This window comes from Eptatretus burgeri, chromosome 10, assembly GCF_056783735.1.
Source record: "Eptatretus burgeri isolate ZD-2024b chromosome 10, Ebu_testis_v1, whole genome shotgun sequence".
Lineage (NCBI taxonomy): Eukaryota > Metazoa > Chordata > Myxini > Myxiniformes > Myxinidae > Eptatretus > Eptatretus burgeri.
Genome location: NC_140970.1, coordinates 91,998,176 through 92,013,473, shown reverse-complemented (window position 1 = coordinate 92,013,473; position 15,298 = coordinate 91,998,176). Strand labels below are relative to the sequence as shown.

The 15,298-nt window shown below is 44.1% G+C and overlaps 1 protein-coding gene across 50 annotated transcripts in view; it reads right to left on the bottom strand.

Annotated features, from left to right (window-relative positions):
* The window catches only part of LOC147019121 (uncharacterized), a 145,252-nt gene that overhangs the window by 66,921 nt on the left and 63,033 nt on the right, over positions 1-15,298 (bottom strand). For 48 of the 50 annotated variants that reach the window (XM_085899975.1, XM_085899955.1, XM_085899956.1 and 45 more), the window contains 5 exons: positions 14,871-15,140; positions 14,197-14,544; positions 8,472-8,594; positions 7,985-8,098; positions 4,718-4,966 (listed from right to left, as the gene is read on the bottom strand). In XM_085899975.1, the coding sequence (XP_085756101.1) occupies positions 4,718-4,966; positions 7,985-8,098; positions 8,472-8,594; positions 14,197-14,544; positions 14,871-15,140 (1,104 nt within the window). The remainder of the gene's footprint in view (positions 1-4,717; positions 4,967-7,984; positions 8,099-8,471; positions 8,595-14,196; positions 14,545-14,870; positions 15,141-15,298) is intronic. The other 2 variants (XM_085899989.1, XM_085899991.1) reach the window with 2 other exon arrangements.

Genomic DNA, 15,298 nt, shown 5'->3' with positions numbered 1-15,298 from the left:
ATACGTCGAGTACGTCATAAAATTTTCAGCATGCCTGAAATTTCACGACGTACTAGATGTACCACGGAATATGACAGCGGACTTCATTGTTTTTCAGCATGCTCCTAACGTATACACAACTTACCCATACCATATTCGACGTGTGCCAGTGTTTTAGACACATTTTTCATAGGTCGGCATATGCTGGCTAAATCGTCAAGGTGTGACTGCGATGTTGACACTTCCAAGTTTCAGGCAGTTATGATTTAAATCGGCGTGCGGCAGGTTTTTAACAGGCTTCGCCACGAGTTCGTCGGCGATACGTGCAGCACGCTATGCCAAAGTTAAACTCTCATTGGGCATTTGTTGTGAACGCCGACAACAGGCGAAGCATTCGTTGGTATAAGTTATTGAGAAGACAACGAAACGTTCTGTTCCCGTGGCTAATATGTTATGCATACGACCAACACGTAATTAATTCGACCAAAACTTAAAAAAAACTCAAAACTTCAGCGTACGCCAACGTTTTACATACATTTTATACGTTGCTATTGCTGGCTAAAACGTCAAGGTGTGACAGTGCCTTAAGACTGCGCAGGGTTTTTATATATTATATATATGCGCAGTTATTCCATGACTACCATCGAGAGTGAAGAATATATATATATATATATATATATATATATATATATATATATATATATATATATATATATATATATATATATATATATATATATATATATTGTTGCGGATTTCGCGCCCGCCGGCGTGCGACGGCCACGTAACTCGAATCGCGGCACGTCGCCCACCGGACGGACAATCCAGTCGTGACCCTCTCGGACTAACGCCGGGAACCAGTCACGGGTGGACCTTTCGGTCTCACCGCGATCGAGCCAATCAGCCCCCGCGTGGGATAGGGTTGCTCGCCAAATTCGAACTACCTAAGTACCCACGCGGAGGGTAGACCGGGCGATCGCACCTCGCCGCAGGTCGACTTCGGACACGGGCCACTTAAGCGACCCGTTCCGTACTATCAGAATAACCGAGCGGTGTTATCGTCGACCTCGACGGTTCGATTAATTATCGGGCGTATTCAGCCCACTACCAACCCTTTACGTGAAGCAAGATGGGGATTCAATGGAGGAAAAGACGAAGCGAAGCGGGAGAACAGTTCAACAATAAAGCACATTTATTCGCGACGAACGGAAAGCACACAAATACAATTCCACCAAATGCACACAAAAAAAGAAAACACAATTCCATTTACACAAAAAGCAAACATAAAAGTGAAAACACAGTGCAGAGCTAATACCGACTACCGAGCACACGGCAACACTTATACAATTCTACTTCACAGACGGCGCCGACAACACATACCCAAAACCAAGGAAAAGAAATCCCCCAAGAATGAGGTAGGCCTGAGGCCGAGACCGGGTCGGGCCTACCCGTCTGGTGATGAGACGCGGAGCGGCGATGGCCCCGCAACCCGCGGGCCTCGTGGACAGTGCCTGGCAGGGGGTGGGAACGGGGCCCCCTTAGTCGCACTATCTCAGCGCGGGGGGAAACAGGAGGGGGTTGCTGATGCTCGGGGTATAGAGGATCTTTATTATCCCTGGTGTGCGTCTCCACCTCGGCCAGGTCGCGCTGCCGGCCTCCCTCGGGCGTGCAGCTCCTGGCACCGACGCGAGCACCCCCTCGTCCGACTCTCTTCAGCTTCTCCAGCCACTGCAGGCTTCGGGCTCCAGACTTCTTTCGTTCTCGTTTGCGACTCCTTCTCGTTCGACTCTTCGTTCTCCTTTGCGACTCTCTTCTAACTGACGAACACCGTCCTTTTATCCCCCCGTAACTTCGCCTTTGACCCCCTCCCTTTGACCTTTCACCTCGCTCCCCATTGGCCCGAGAAAAAGTGGGCGTGAAGGCTTTTTGATCCACAAATTTGCATATATCGATCGTTCTGGAGGCGGGGCCAAATCGCCCCTCGCTCACCGATTGGACGGCAAAAAGTAGGCGTGTGTCGTTTTTGATCCGTTTTTGAAGCACAAAATCCGTGATTTTGTACACGCTGTTCAACGTGCGCCCTACACGAGTCCAGCATCGGTGCCCATGAGTGGCGCGAGATGACGGTGATGCGATGGTGGTGAGTTGTGACGGTAAAGGTCGTGGCGGTTGTGGTGAAGCGGCGTTGTGGTTGGTGGTTGTTGTTGTGGTTGTGATGGTAATCACGGCGGTTGGTCCAAAATAAAGATAGTAAAAGAAAAACGGCTATCCTGAAGAGTCGCAGCACGTATAAATGACATGTATTCCCACTAGACAACGGGTTTGGGCCTAACTACACATGCACTTACCGAGATACCTCACCTAAGGGACCTGAATGGTGGTTTGCGAATCTGGTAACCACAACAATATATATGTATATATATATATATATATATATATATATATATATATATATATATATATATATATATATATATATATATATACATGTCTAAAGATTTCGTAAGTATATTGATCACTTCCGGACTCTGTTTGTTACCAAATCTAAAGATTTCGTAAGTATATTGATGACTTCCGTCATCTGTTTGTGTGTTTGTTTGTGTGTGTGTGTGTTTGTTTGTGTGTGTGTTTGTTTGTTTCTAGGCACGATAACTCGAGAACGGAAGAAGCTACCAATGTCAAATTACACCAGGGGTGATGGCTTGTGCTTCTCAGATTTTGGTCAAAATCGGTCAAAGGTCAAGGTCACAGTGAGGTCAAACATTGGATTTTTGATGGTTTGGTACAGAATCATCGAAGAAACTTCTGGTTTGCGTCGCTACCTTCTCTGGAGACAGCTTTTATTAGACAAGGTCAGAGGTCAAGTTGACGATTTCGTAAGTACCAGTCTATGACTGCTTGTTTGTGTGTTTGTGTGTTTGTAGGCACGATAACTCGAGAACGGAAGAATCTACCAATGTGAAATTACACCACGTGATTCCGAAGGGTGATGACTGGCGCTGATTAGATTTTGGTCAAAATCGTTCATAAGTCAAGGTCACAGTGAGGTCAAACATCAAAAACATGATAACTCGAGAAAAGTTACCACAGGTATTGTTGACGGAGCGTGAATTTGGAAGATCGACGTAATTTCAGCGGAATTTGTGTGTCAATTCGTCAAGTTATGGCTGTTTAAAAATTTTCAGTGTTATAAAATAATATTAAATAATTCTGTAAATTCCTGTGGAGAATGGAGTATTTTTGGTTCGGTCGACGTTACGAGTTTGTTTTAACTTCGGTTTTAATTGTGTCTTCGGTTTTTGCGATCGCTGAGGACGCTTAACACTGGGTTGTCGAAATTCTGGTAAAAATCGGATGTTTTGGAGACGTTTCTAGATTGTATAAAAAATATTTAACCTGCCGCGTCACGGCTCGTCACGTGGTGCAGCGCGCTCGAGCAGATGCGTCGTTGAGTCACGTAAAGGTTTTGCGTGTGCGCGCTGACGTCATCACGCTCGCCCCGGCGTCCTTTCGAGTTGGGGGGGGGCGTCGAATGCAACCTTTACGTAACGTTAATCAGCCGTAACTCGAGAACAGAAGAAGCTACCAATGTCAAATTACACCACATCATTCAGGAGGGTGATGGCTAGCGCTGATTAGATTCTGGTCAAAATCGGTCAAAGGTCAAGGTCCCAGTGAGGTCAAACATCCAAAACATAACTCGAGAACGGAAGAAACTACCAATGTCAAATTACACCACGTAATTCAGGAGGTTGAGGACCAGTGCTGATTAGATTTTGGTCAAAATCGGTAAAAGGTCAAGGTCACAGTGAGGTCAAACATTCAATTTTTGATGGTTTGGTACAGAGTCACCGTAGAAACTTCTGGTTTGCGTCGCTACCTTCTCTCAAGACAGCTTTTAGTAGACAAGGTCAGAAGTCAAGTTGACAATTTCGTAAGTACCACTATATGACTGATTGTTGTTGTTTGTTGGTTTATTTTGATATTAAGAAACGAGGACAGGAAATGGGGTAGTGTTGTGGAAATGGAAGCGTGCAACCTGGGAAAATACCCAGGATAAAAACAAGATACACTTTCTATCTGAGGGAAGGCCATTCAGGCTTTGACAATATGAAACAAAAGGGTCAAAACAATGATCGCATGAATATTAAATATTGAACGGGATCAAACAATAACAGTTAGACGAATAATGCGACACGACTAATCCAGTTTGGAAAACTCAGTTTTGGTAAGGTGGAAATGGCAGCTCCAGATTTGAGCAACATGTGAAAAAATCCCAGAACCAGAAGTTATGTGATCCTGTCGCCCATGTGTCCTCTTGCCCATGTGCCGACCATAATGCATGTTAATTCACCAACATATGTTTCACTATTCATGTCATTTGGCTCTGTGATTGTGATTCGTGAGTGTGCCGTCTGTAATGAGCACGACTTTCATCCACCATCCAAAAGGAAGTAGTTTAACCCTCACAATACCCCGTGGGCTGTCCCGACCACTGGTCGCATAAAAACAAACAAAGTCAAGATGGCACCCAAATAACGGGAACGATTATGAAGAATTTGGAGCAGCAGTGTTGTGAGCTCCCATGGGATCTTTAAAGTTACCGATAATTGCAGACAAAAAGCATCTCTTCTGAATAACTTTGCTGCAGCAAACTTGATAAACAATGGGAGTTTGATTATATTCCATTCCCCCCACCCCTCCCCCCACCCCCCAAAATATTTCCCGAAAACCTTACCTTCACATTTTCCTGCAGAAAGGTTTCCATATCCAGTGCGACATTCACACAGGTAATTTCCAATTACATTTACACACAACGTGGTGTTCGGATCACAATCGTTGATGCTTCTTTCACATTCATCAACATCTGTGCAAACCGATCCATTGCCAGCAAATCCTCCCTTGCAGGTACAGTTATGGCCACCATCCGTATTGGAACAGGTTGCATTGGAATGACAATCATTGTTCCCTTTGCATTCATCCACATCTGTGTGACATGAAAGGAAATTTTTCAAAATAATGGCAGTACATTTTAATTCAGTGAATTTAGTTACTTTAACATGAAAGAGACAGCATTTCCTTGTGAAATGTAAAATTCTACAAGTAGTATTTTTAATGCTTGTTAAACAAATTATTTTAATACTGGAAAAGCAGTTTGCTGAGAAACAATAGGGAACTTGAACTGCAATGAGGGTAGTAAGTATAACATGGAATAACTAAATAACTGGAACAAGCAATCAAAGATTGCATCCCCTCATCCAGACTTGTTCAGTGTGGTTTTATTATACTTGTTCTGTGGACATACTCACATTCCAATTGTACCATACAGTCTTTGGAGACGTACTCACATTCTAATTATACACACTTTATGGAGGAACTCGGTTGAAAAATGATAACAAGTCCTGATCCTGGCAACCACGAGGTCGTGACTGTGGCCTCCGTCGGTACATTCTGTGCAGACAAACAGACAAACAATCACACAAACAAACAAAGAAGAAAGATGGACTTCTTCTTCACCCGACGGTGAGTTCCAAGACATCCACCCGCAACATCAAGGATGGTGGTCTTGAAGGCACTCCACAACTCTTCAGGATCTCCCAAAGCAACCAGGCCCCCCAAATCCCCACACAGCCTGCTTGCAAACTCCTCAGCTACCATCTCATCCTTGAGCTTGCCAACATCAAGCCGAGGCTGGGATGGTACCATTCTCCCAGATTTAAATTGCAACTTCAGAGTTGCAACAACAAGCCTGTGGTCGGCATTGAGGAACTGAGCACTCTGGTGGACCCTGCAGTTCTGGATCATCCTCCAACAACCATCAACGATTACATGGTTAATTTCCTTTGCCACACCACCAGCGTTGGAATGCCAAGTCCAGCAATGAGGATATGAGCACTGAAACCATGAACCAGCCACCCTAAGTCGACGCCTTCTTGCAAAGTCAAGGAACTTAGTGCTATTCTGGTTCATAGTTCCAGACCCATGGGGACATACAGATGTCTCATAGCCATCCCTGTCAGTGCCATTCGATCCATTGAAATCCCCCAAGACAAGAAGAGTATCTCGGCTGGGGCACTGATCAACAACAGACTCGAGCACAGCATGGAACGCGTCCTTTACGGCGAGATCATTCGCCTCAGTCAAAGCATATCCAGAGACCAGGGAAATGACACCCAAGGAGTGATGAATCCTTCATCTCATAATACGCTGTTTGACCAGTGTAACCTCAATTATCATTGGAGTCATATTATTGGACACAGCTACAGCAACTCCTTGGGCATGGTAACCATCAGAATGACCAGACCAATTATATTTGTAACTACCCACCATGATCTCACCGCAATCCTTTCTCCGAACCTCAGAGTGCTGCAATACCGATGTCCAAACATCTGAGCTCAGTTGATAACAGAGACAGATGATCACCCTCTCTTAGGAGTAGGACATTGCAGGCACCCACCTGAAAGGACCACCTCAGGTTAACCCAAGGAGATAGCCGTTTGGTTGATGACACCTCAGCACCACTCCAGACTCAATGGTGTCAACTCTTCAGACCAGGACGGCGACAAGAGCCACTAACAAGAAGGGCCATCGATGGGTCAGCCTTCGACTTGGCCACGTGGTCCACTTTGTCCTTTTTCCTGCAGACCCTCCATAAACACAGGGTGATCGCAGTTTGGGTAGATCCCACATGAGGCTTCTCCACCAAGTGAGGTCTCCATCCTCCTCCTTGTGGACTCTTGACCCACCTCTCCAGTCTCGACTCATATGCATCCATCTAACCATTCCTCTTTGTCCTCCTTGACCGAGCTGCCTTTTGGGTGCTGCCCATAGGGGCGGCCTCTATAAAAATGAATGTCCATCTTTTCGTCAGGGTTCTGCAGTCCAGGAGAAAAGATAGGAAGTGAAACATGTTCAAATAGCATGTTCAAATCGCTATCTTTGAGAATGAGGAACCGAGAACTTTGAAAGGACTACGAGAGATTGCACTAAAAATTATTGGACTCCATTGTACTGTCATAAAAACGACAACTATCAAGGAAATTCTGCTCTCAGAAGATGGCAACAAAATCTGATTTCGTGATCGATTTCTCATGAATAAAAGTACAATTGTTTATGATACTGAAGGTGCAGCGAGCGATGTTTATCCAGGGATTTATTGTTGAGAACGAGGTGACAATAAATTGTAAAACATTGTTACTTAAAGAATCCATGGTCATGGATGTCATACGAGATGGTGTGGCACAGGGCCAAGTCCGAGTCGGTGCGGAACAATGACAATAAGGAGAAATGGCGACGAGGTAAGATGGTCGGGAGATGGTATTCGCGTGTCCTGGTGTGATCTTTCTCCAGCAAAGCAACAAAAAAGAGTGAGGTGTTGTCTCTCCAAGATCCAAGATCCAAGGTCCAACTGCTGTGTGCATGTGTGGACTTGGTGTTTACCTCCTCTGGGACCACTTTCCAGCAAGCGGCTCATCCCGTCATTGACTGCCAATTGAATGTGGATGACGCCATCTTCCGGACCATAGTAACCTGTGGGACGGCGCCTCAAAAGTATTCCGCCCCTCTCCAGGGCTCCACAGCTAACTGTTACATTATGGTCTGCAATTCTGGGCAAAATGGACCATGTTTGTCCTTTCCAGCATGCAGCGCTTTCTCGGTGCCTTTCTGCCGAAGTCCTCCACCTGGCCTCACCTGTACATGAGATTTTACACAACAGAGTATGAACCTATTCTGCTCAGTTTACCGTCATCACCTCCTTGGTGCACACTTTAGCATGCAAATTACCACTGACAAATCCCTGATATGAGTAAATCAAAGCCACTCAGCACAAGTTCCAAACTATTTTCAGCACAATTGAGCTGTGGATCCCCCGACCTCCTTTCCCCATACAAGATGATTTTAAAAGCCAATCGATAAATGTGCCGGGGTAATTTGATGTATGACAGTAATTTTGTATATTTTACATCAAGCTGACCATGTGGATTGGTATTAAAGAAAAACTCACCCATGCAGGGATCTCCGTTATAGCCTTTCTCACATGAGCAATTATAAGAACCGATCACGTTCAAGCATACCGAGTGATTTCCACATATATTTTGAGTTGTACATTCATCAATATCTGTTGTAGAAGAAATTCAGAACAAAAATATTCAACTCATATCATCATATTGTTCTCAGTTAAATAATCATCAACAACAAAACATGAATAAGTATTCTCAGGCAGAATGAAGTGATGAAACAAGAGAATCTCAGACAATTTCCTTTAAAATCTGTTGCAATGTGAAATGATTGAGAGAAAATATTGAGACTCTCTTGTATAATAAATTATTAATTCATTCAATCTGTGTGGCTTTCTTTCCACGGGTTAAGCTATTTGTGGTAAACAGTCGAGGCATCTCAAAAACTTCAAACTCTGAGTGACAGATTACTGTTAAATGAATCTGATCCTGATTGAGTTAAAATCATTCAGTGCATGAATCAAGCCAACACACCTTCACAGGAAATATCACCGTTTCCAACAAATCCTTCCCGGCAGGTGCAGTTGTAGGTTCCATTCAGGTTGATGCAATCGGCATTTTTCACGCACAAAGTTGAATTGTCACATTCATTGATATCTGTTGGAAACAGGACACAAGCTCATAAAGCTGTCATGGATTTTCAGATTTGAAGAGCATTCAGTGAATTAAATGTTATCGTCCACAGAAGTTGAACAAACATTTGAGGGGTAGTTACTAGTTGGCAGTAATTCTGGAATTCCAGATGAGGATCTCACGTGCACTTTTTGCCCCTGAATTCAACGATTACACTTTGTTTTTAAACGAATATGTTGATTGATTAATTTTAATGTTATAGGTTTCGATTAAGGCGGTATAATTGCACAGCTTTACAGTATTACTCCACAGGCAATTGTCAGTATGTTACTCCATCACAAGATTTCATATGCACATCAGTTTGACTCATGATTCACTGACTTCGATTCAAAACAAACAAGTAATGTCTCCTGATTCACTAAATTAACTTGTGCCGGAGAATCATTACTTCTGAATTTGTGTCTTTTGCATCTGAGGAGCTCATTTAGCCTCACCCATTACCAAAGGGATCAGAGAGGGTATTAAAATTGGTCTTCAGGACAGTCAATGTGTGAGTCCACATGCAGATCTACTTTCATATTGATCGTTCACCCTCAATTATAAAATAATCTATACTCCCCGGCGAGGCTCTGCAATTGATTCAATGTTTCTTCTTGTTGTTCTTGAAAAAGCCTGTGCCAGTTTTTGATTTTTCAGCGATCACAAGCCAGGCAAGAAGCTTGAGTGGAAATGGAGCAAACTTAAAGCAGACCGAACATGCTGGAATGAGCAAGTGATGCTTCGTTTCGCAAAGCATGTTGAAGCCAAATTGATGGAGTTCCAAAAAAGGATGTAACATTTATTTACACAACACCATACATGTATCAAATGTGGCAAAATATTGTGCTCTTCAAACGGTAAGAATATGAAGGAAAGAAAAATAATGCAATCACCTGTGGACAGGTGATTCTCATGCCGCTTTCAGGGGAATTCGCGCATTGCGTTCATCCAAGCCCATCCCTCGGAGCACTGCAGTTAGAGCAGAGTGGTAGGCTCTTAACAGAGGAGTCTGAAGTGAAGGCCCGCTGGGCCGGTTGCTTTGAGCGGTTGTACCAGGCTGATCCACCAGCTGTCGAGTTAGACGTCAAGGGAGTTACAATCCCTGTTGCTGACCCTCCAATCAATTGTGGTCCTTCTTCCCTTGTGGAAACACGGGCTGTGGTGAACCGGTTGAAACGGGGCAAAGCTTCTACGATCCATGGCAATCATGCCGAACTTCTCAAGGCTGGTGGAAATGCTGCACTCGTGTCGTTGCATGCAGTTTTGTGCTCTGCCTGGAACACAGGCATCATCCCAACTAATTGGAAGAGGGGCCTTGTTTTCCCTCTCTGGAAAGGGAAGGGTGATCGCCAAGACTGCAACAACTACCGAGGGGTGACGCTGCTCTCAGTGCCGCAGCAAGGTCTTTGCTCGGATAATTCTTGATCGGGTTCGCCACCATCTGCTTGAGCACCAGCGTCCAGAGCAGTCAGGCTTTACACCAAAGAGGTCAACGATTGACCGTATCCTTGCTCTTCGTGTCCTCACCGAACGCAGATGAGAGTTTCGGCAGGGGCTGCTTGCAGCCTATGTTGATCTCTGTAAAGCGTTTGATTCAGTGAATCGGGATGCCCTCTGGAGGATTCTTGGTCTTCGTGGGGTGCCACCAAAACTGATCGATCTGATGTCTGAACTCTACTCTGGTGCTGAGAGTGCCGTGAAGTGTGGTGGTACCATCTCTGACTTATTTCCAGTTGTTACTGGAGTTCGTCAGGGGTGTGCACTGGCCCCCACACTTTTCAGCACTTGTATGGACTGGATTTTAGGGAGGATGTTGGAAAGATCAAGCTGCGGTACATCGTTTGGGAATGTCAAGATCTCGGACCTTGATTTCGCAGATGATGCAGTTATCTTTGCGGAGACATTAGATAAACTTTTCGGGGCCCTTGAGGTGCTGAATGAGGAGTCGGAGCCACTGGGATTACGGGTTTCTTGGGTCAAAACTACGATCCAGGCTTTCAATGACATCTTGGATGCTGCTGTCCTGTCTGTGCCTGTTTGGGGTGAGGATGTTGAGGTCATGGAGAGATTCACTTACCTTGGCAGTGATATTCATGTCTCTGCTGGTTGTGAGTCAGAGATCAATAGACAACTGGGTCGGGCCTGGGGAGTCATGGATTCACTGGATCATGGGGTGTGGTGCTGCCGGTACCTGTGCGGGAGGACGAAAGTCCGAGTCTTCAGGTCCTTGGTGCTTCCAGTCTTGCTCTATAGATGCGAGACTTGGACTCTGACCAAGGATCTGAGACGGAGACTAAATTCCTTTGGTACTAGGTCTCTTCGGAGAATCCTTGGCTATCACAGGTCAGATTTTGTGTCCAACGAGCGGTTGCTGAGAGAGACTCGGATGAGATTTGTTACCTGCATGGTCCGTGAGCGTCAGTTGCGGCGTATGGACATGTGGCTCGTTTTCCTGACGCTGATCCTGCTCACCAGATTCTCTCAGCGAGGGAGTCTCGTGAGTGGAGGAGGCCAATGGGCCGACCACGTGCCTCGTGGTTGGAGCAGGTTGGCAGGCATCTCAAGGAGATGGGGATGGGTCTGGCATCTGCCTGGGGGAAGGCCAGGCGGAGGCCCCTGGAGTACCGGCGGAAAAGTGGACGCAGCGACGCGCTGTTCTGGCACATGCTCCCTTACCTGACCCTGACCTGATCCTGCTTACCAGATTCTGTCAGAAAGGGAGCCTCATGAGTGGAGAAGGCCAACGGGATGACCGCTTGCCTCGAGGTTGCAGCGGGTTGACTGGCCTTTCAAGGAGGTGGGGATGGGCCAAGCATCTGCCTTGGGGATGGCCAGATGGAGACCCCTGGAGTACCGAGGGAAAGTGGATGCAGTGAAGCGATGCTCCAGCGCATGCTCCCATACCTAACCTTCCTGTTAACTTCAACAGTTTAACTGCATGCCATGGAGGTGGATGTTTTGGAGAGGTGGAGGGCAGGGAACGTGGATTTGCGGTTGGCCGTGCCTTGCCGGGCAAAGCAGCACAGTTGGGGTGAACAAAGCAGGAGATTATGCAGTTGTGTTTAATTTTGTCTGTGGACTGGTTTTGGAGTGAGGTCCATTGCCCTTGCCTGTTTTGATTTGGCATCTGCCTTCCCAATATAAATAGTGCAAAGTGGGTGAGAATAGATTATAGAGGAATGAAAGACACAGGTACGAAGAGGAAGAGGTGAGGAGCGAAAGAATAATTATGACGAGTAAAAATGATGAATAGAAAGGGAAGGCAATGAGAGAGTGTGGACGAAAGGGAGAGAGAAAGGAACGTAGAAAGGGATGAGAGAAAGGGAAGAAAGGGAAGGAAAGTATGAAAGGGAAGAAAGGGAGAGAGAAAGGGAGAAGTCCAACCACTGTCCAACCAATAATTATTGCATGTTTTTATCTAACAGATTGGCCCCAATAAGAACATCGTTAATAACTGATTTGGAAAATGAGGCAATTGAATATCACGAGGAATGGCAAAAAATGAATGACTTCCTTAAAGACTGTATGCCTATCAATCATGTCCTGTTTGAACGTTAGTTTCTGACCACATGAACGTCTGTAAAGTACATTCTATTGGAATATTCCTTTTTCAGTGAAGGTGTTTGACTATATGTATGTCTATTAATTACGTACTGTTTGAACGTCTCTGCATTACGTATTGTTTGAATGTCAGTTGCACCCTGACTTCATGCACAAACATCTATTAATTGTGTACTCTTGAAATGTATGTTTTGATGCTTTAGAATGCTGAGACCGATGAAGATCCTTTGAGACCCCCAAGACCCCGAAAGACCCTGAGGACCCAAAAGACTATGAAGACCCAAAAGACCATGAGGACCCAAAAGACCCCCAGGGACCCAAAAGACCCATCAGACCCTTTTAACCCTGAAGACCCTTTAGACCCTGAAGACCTTAACACCATTTACACCCCTCCGCCATTCAGACAAATTAGACAGATGAGTCCCTTGACCATTTAGACCACTTCAACATTTTTATATCACAAATAAATTTCAAATAAATATGTCATCAATATTACAAATAAATTTGTTGAAAATAAATGTTTCTGTTATGATTGCTGTCATTGACGCCAACACAGCAAATCTGTGACATCAATCTCTGCAATGTCGTATGGAGTGGCGAGTGTCGCGAACCGAACCACACTCGTTATCATAATAAAAACGACTTAAAGAAATTGGGGAAATTGGAGCACGTGGTGCTGTATTGCATTTATACACCGCTTGAAACGTAAATCTTCAATGTTACATTTTTGGAAATCAGAGAGGAAAGTGATTTTACTTCTAAAATTTGAACAGTATATCGCTTGTTACCATTTGGAAGTCGATTTAAGAGTGGTGAGGAAATAACACAGGAGACCTCGGATGGAGAAATCCTGGGACTGAAAGTGGAGATGCCAATTTTTCAGAGAGGAATTGTCAAACATAAATGTGCATTAAAACTGACAGATTTAGCATTCTTTTTATCCCAAAAATAATTTTTGATGTTCACACATATTTTTGGCTTCCACCGGCTACCATACAGGAGCATAATTCCACTTTCCTTTACTCCCCCCCCCCCGGTGAGGGGGGTGGGGGGGATTATTATGTCACAGGTTTTGACCGCAATGCTGTTATTCTTGTTTGACCCTGTGCCGCTGAGATCGTTGGTGATTCATCTGGTACCATTTTCAATTTTGTGCAACCAGTGCATGTGAAGGACATGCAAAAAGGGCAAACAGACAATGCATCTTATTATACAAATAAAACACCATATAGATACAGCACCTTGGTGATGTCTGAGCTTCCCCACTGTTCACATCCCCATATCACTACAACCAGTGAATTAAAGTTGATAAACTTTGAGATTGAATTAATGTGGTGCTGATGTCGTGCAGGTTTAATGGGCCAATTGTCGTCCTCCTGCACCCAAAGCCCTTGTGAGTCTGTTTTATCCATTTCACTCTGCTTCAATCCTGGAGAACAAAGGCTTCTGGATGTCCCAGGTGCCTGATATCAACATTCTTGGGGGATATCTTCTTATTATGTGCTCGTCTCCAACTTGTGTGTGCAAGCTTTGTCTGGATATTTATGGTTATTATCGATGTGAATGATGAAAATATTTTGTCCAAATGAATGTTTTTTTGATCCTACATTGTTCAAGTCCCTGGTGATTAATGTGGTGCCATTTTCAACTTTGTGAAACCAGTGAGTTCGGAGTAGATGGAAAACTGATACTCACACATGCATTGGATCTTTATATGGTATATCTATAACAAAATATATGTTTTGTAAGGATAGACCAATTGAGATAGACCAACAGAAAGCCCAATGTTAATGACAATAAATTAAGGACACAGTGCTCGTAATTCCCAGCATAAAGTGTTCTTACATCAGTGTTTTCTTTCAATCAAAGGACAACAAGGATGTTCATAAGAAAAACTCAAGCTTGAAATAAATACTATCGTGACAATCAAAGGAGAGGGGATTTTGGGGATTAATCTGGGGGGGGGGTGGTGGGGGTAAGGATGACCTTAATATCAATCATTAGACAACAAATACAAAAAGGTTACCTTGTGATGATAAGGTGACGTTGAAGCGTACCACATTGACATCGACAGTTTTATTATAGAATACCCGCAGCATGTTGGATGTAGATATAATTGTCCGTCCAACTTCTGAATCATGGCACATCGTGATGTCTCTCTGTGATATCTGATTGTATCCAACAGCAAGCCAGCTTCCATCGCACTGTGATGATGGAGAATCTTTAAGAGCGGTCAGATCCACCACGGTCAGTAACACAACGTGTCCAAGAGGAGCTTCGATGTCCCAAACACAGTGCATGTTCGAATAGATGTTTTGAGGATAATCAGGGGATGAGAGCCGGCCTTCTGCTCGTAGTTTTCCACCACAGGGAACTATGGAAAATAAAAAGAGAATTTATATTTTTGACAACTGAACATATTCAGCTTTAATCATAAGATAATTAAACAACAAATTGTCAAATATTTTTTCCATAATGAACACCTGAGCATTTTTAAAGTGAATAATTGAAGCGATGGTCACGGTCATTAAATTGTCTCTCAGCACCAAATAAAATGCCACAAAATGACCTTTTAAGGACATAGAATGTAATTTAAAATCGTGTTTGGAAGTTTCATCCAAATACGAAGAGTGAATCATGTATCGAAAAATGCTGTAACCTTCCAAATATTTTGTGCTGTGAGTGAGATTGAACAAATACCTGCTGTGAAAGTTATTGTTGCAGGTTGGCTGAATTTGTTGTTGGTGTTGGAAGAAGATACATTCACTGTGTAAATATTTCCAGGTGAAAGATTTGCAAAGTCACACTCTGTACGGTACACAGTTTTGAAATTAAAGTTGTCTCCACATTGATAACAGGTCACATGATATATGTAGCTGTCTTTGTTGGGATCGTTCGGTGCTGTCCATCTCACAGTGGCAAAACCAACACCCTGTTCAACCACCGTGAGATTCGTTGGAGGTGAAGGACCTGCAAAACACAGTGGCATCATGTTCAAAGAACCTCTTTGACTTGGACACTCATTCAATTCTTTTGAATGTACTGATGATCCATTGAAGTAGAAATTGTGTCGTGGAAAGAAGTCACTTTTGATACTTCACAGGTCATCCAAGTACAAAATGTTGGAA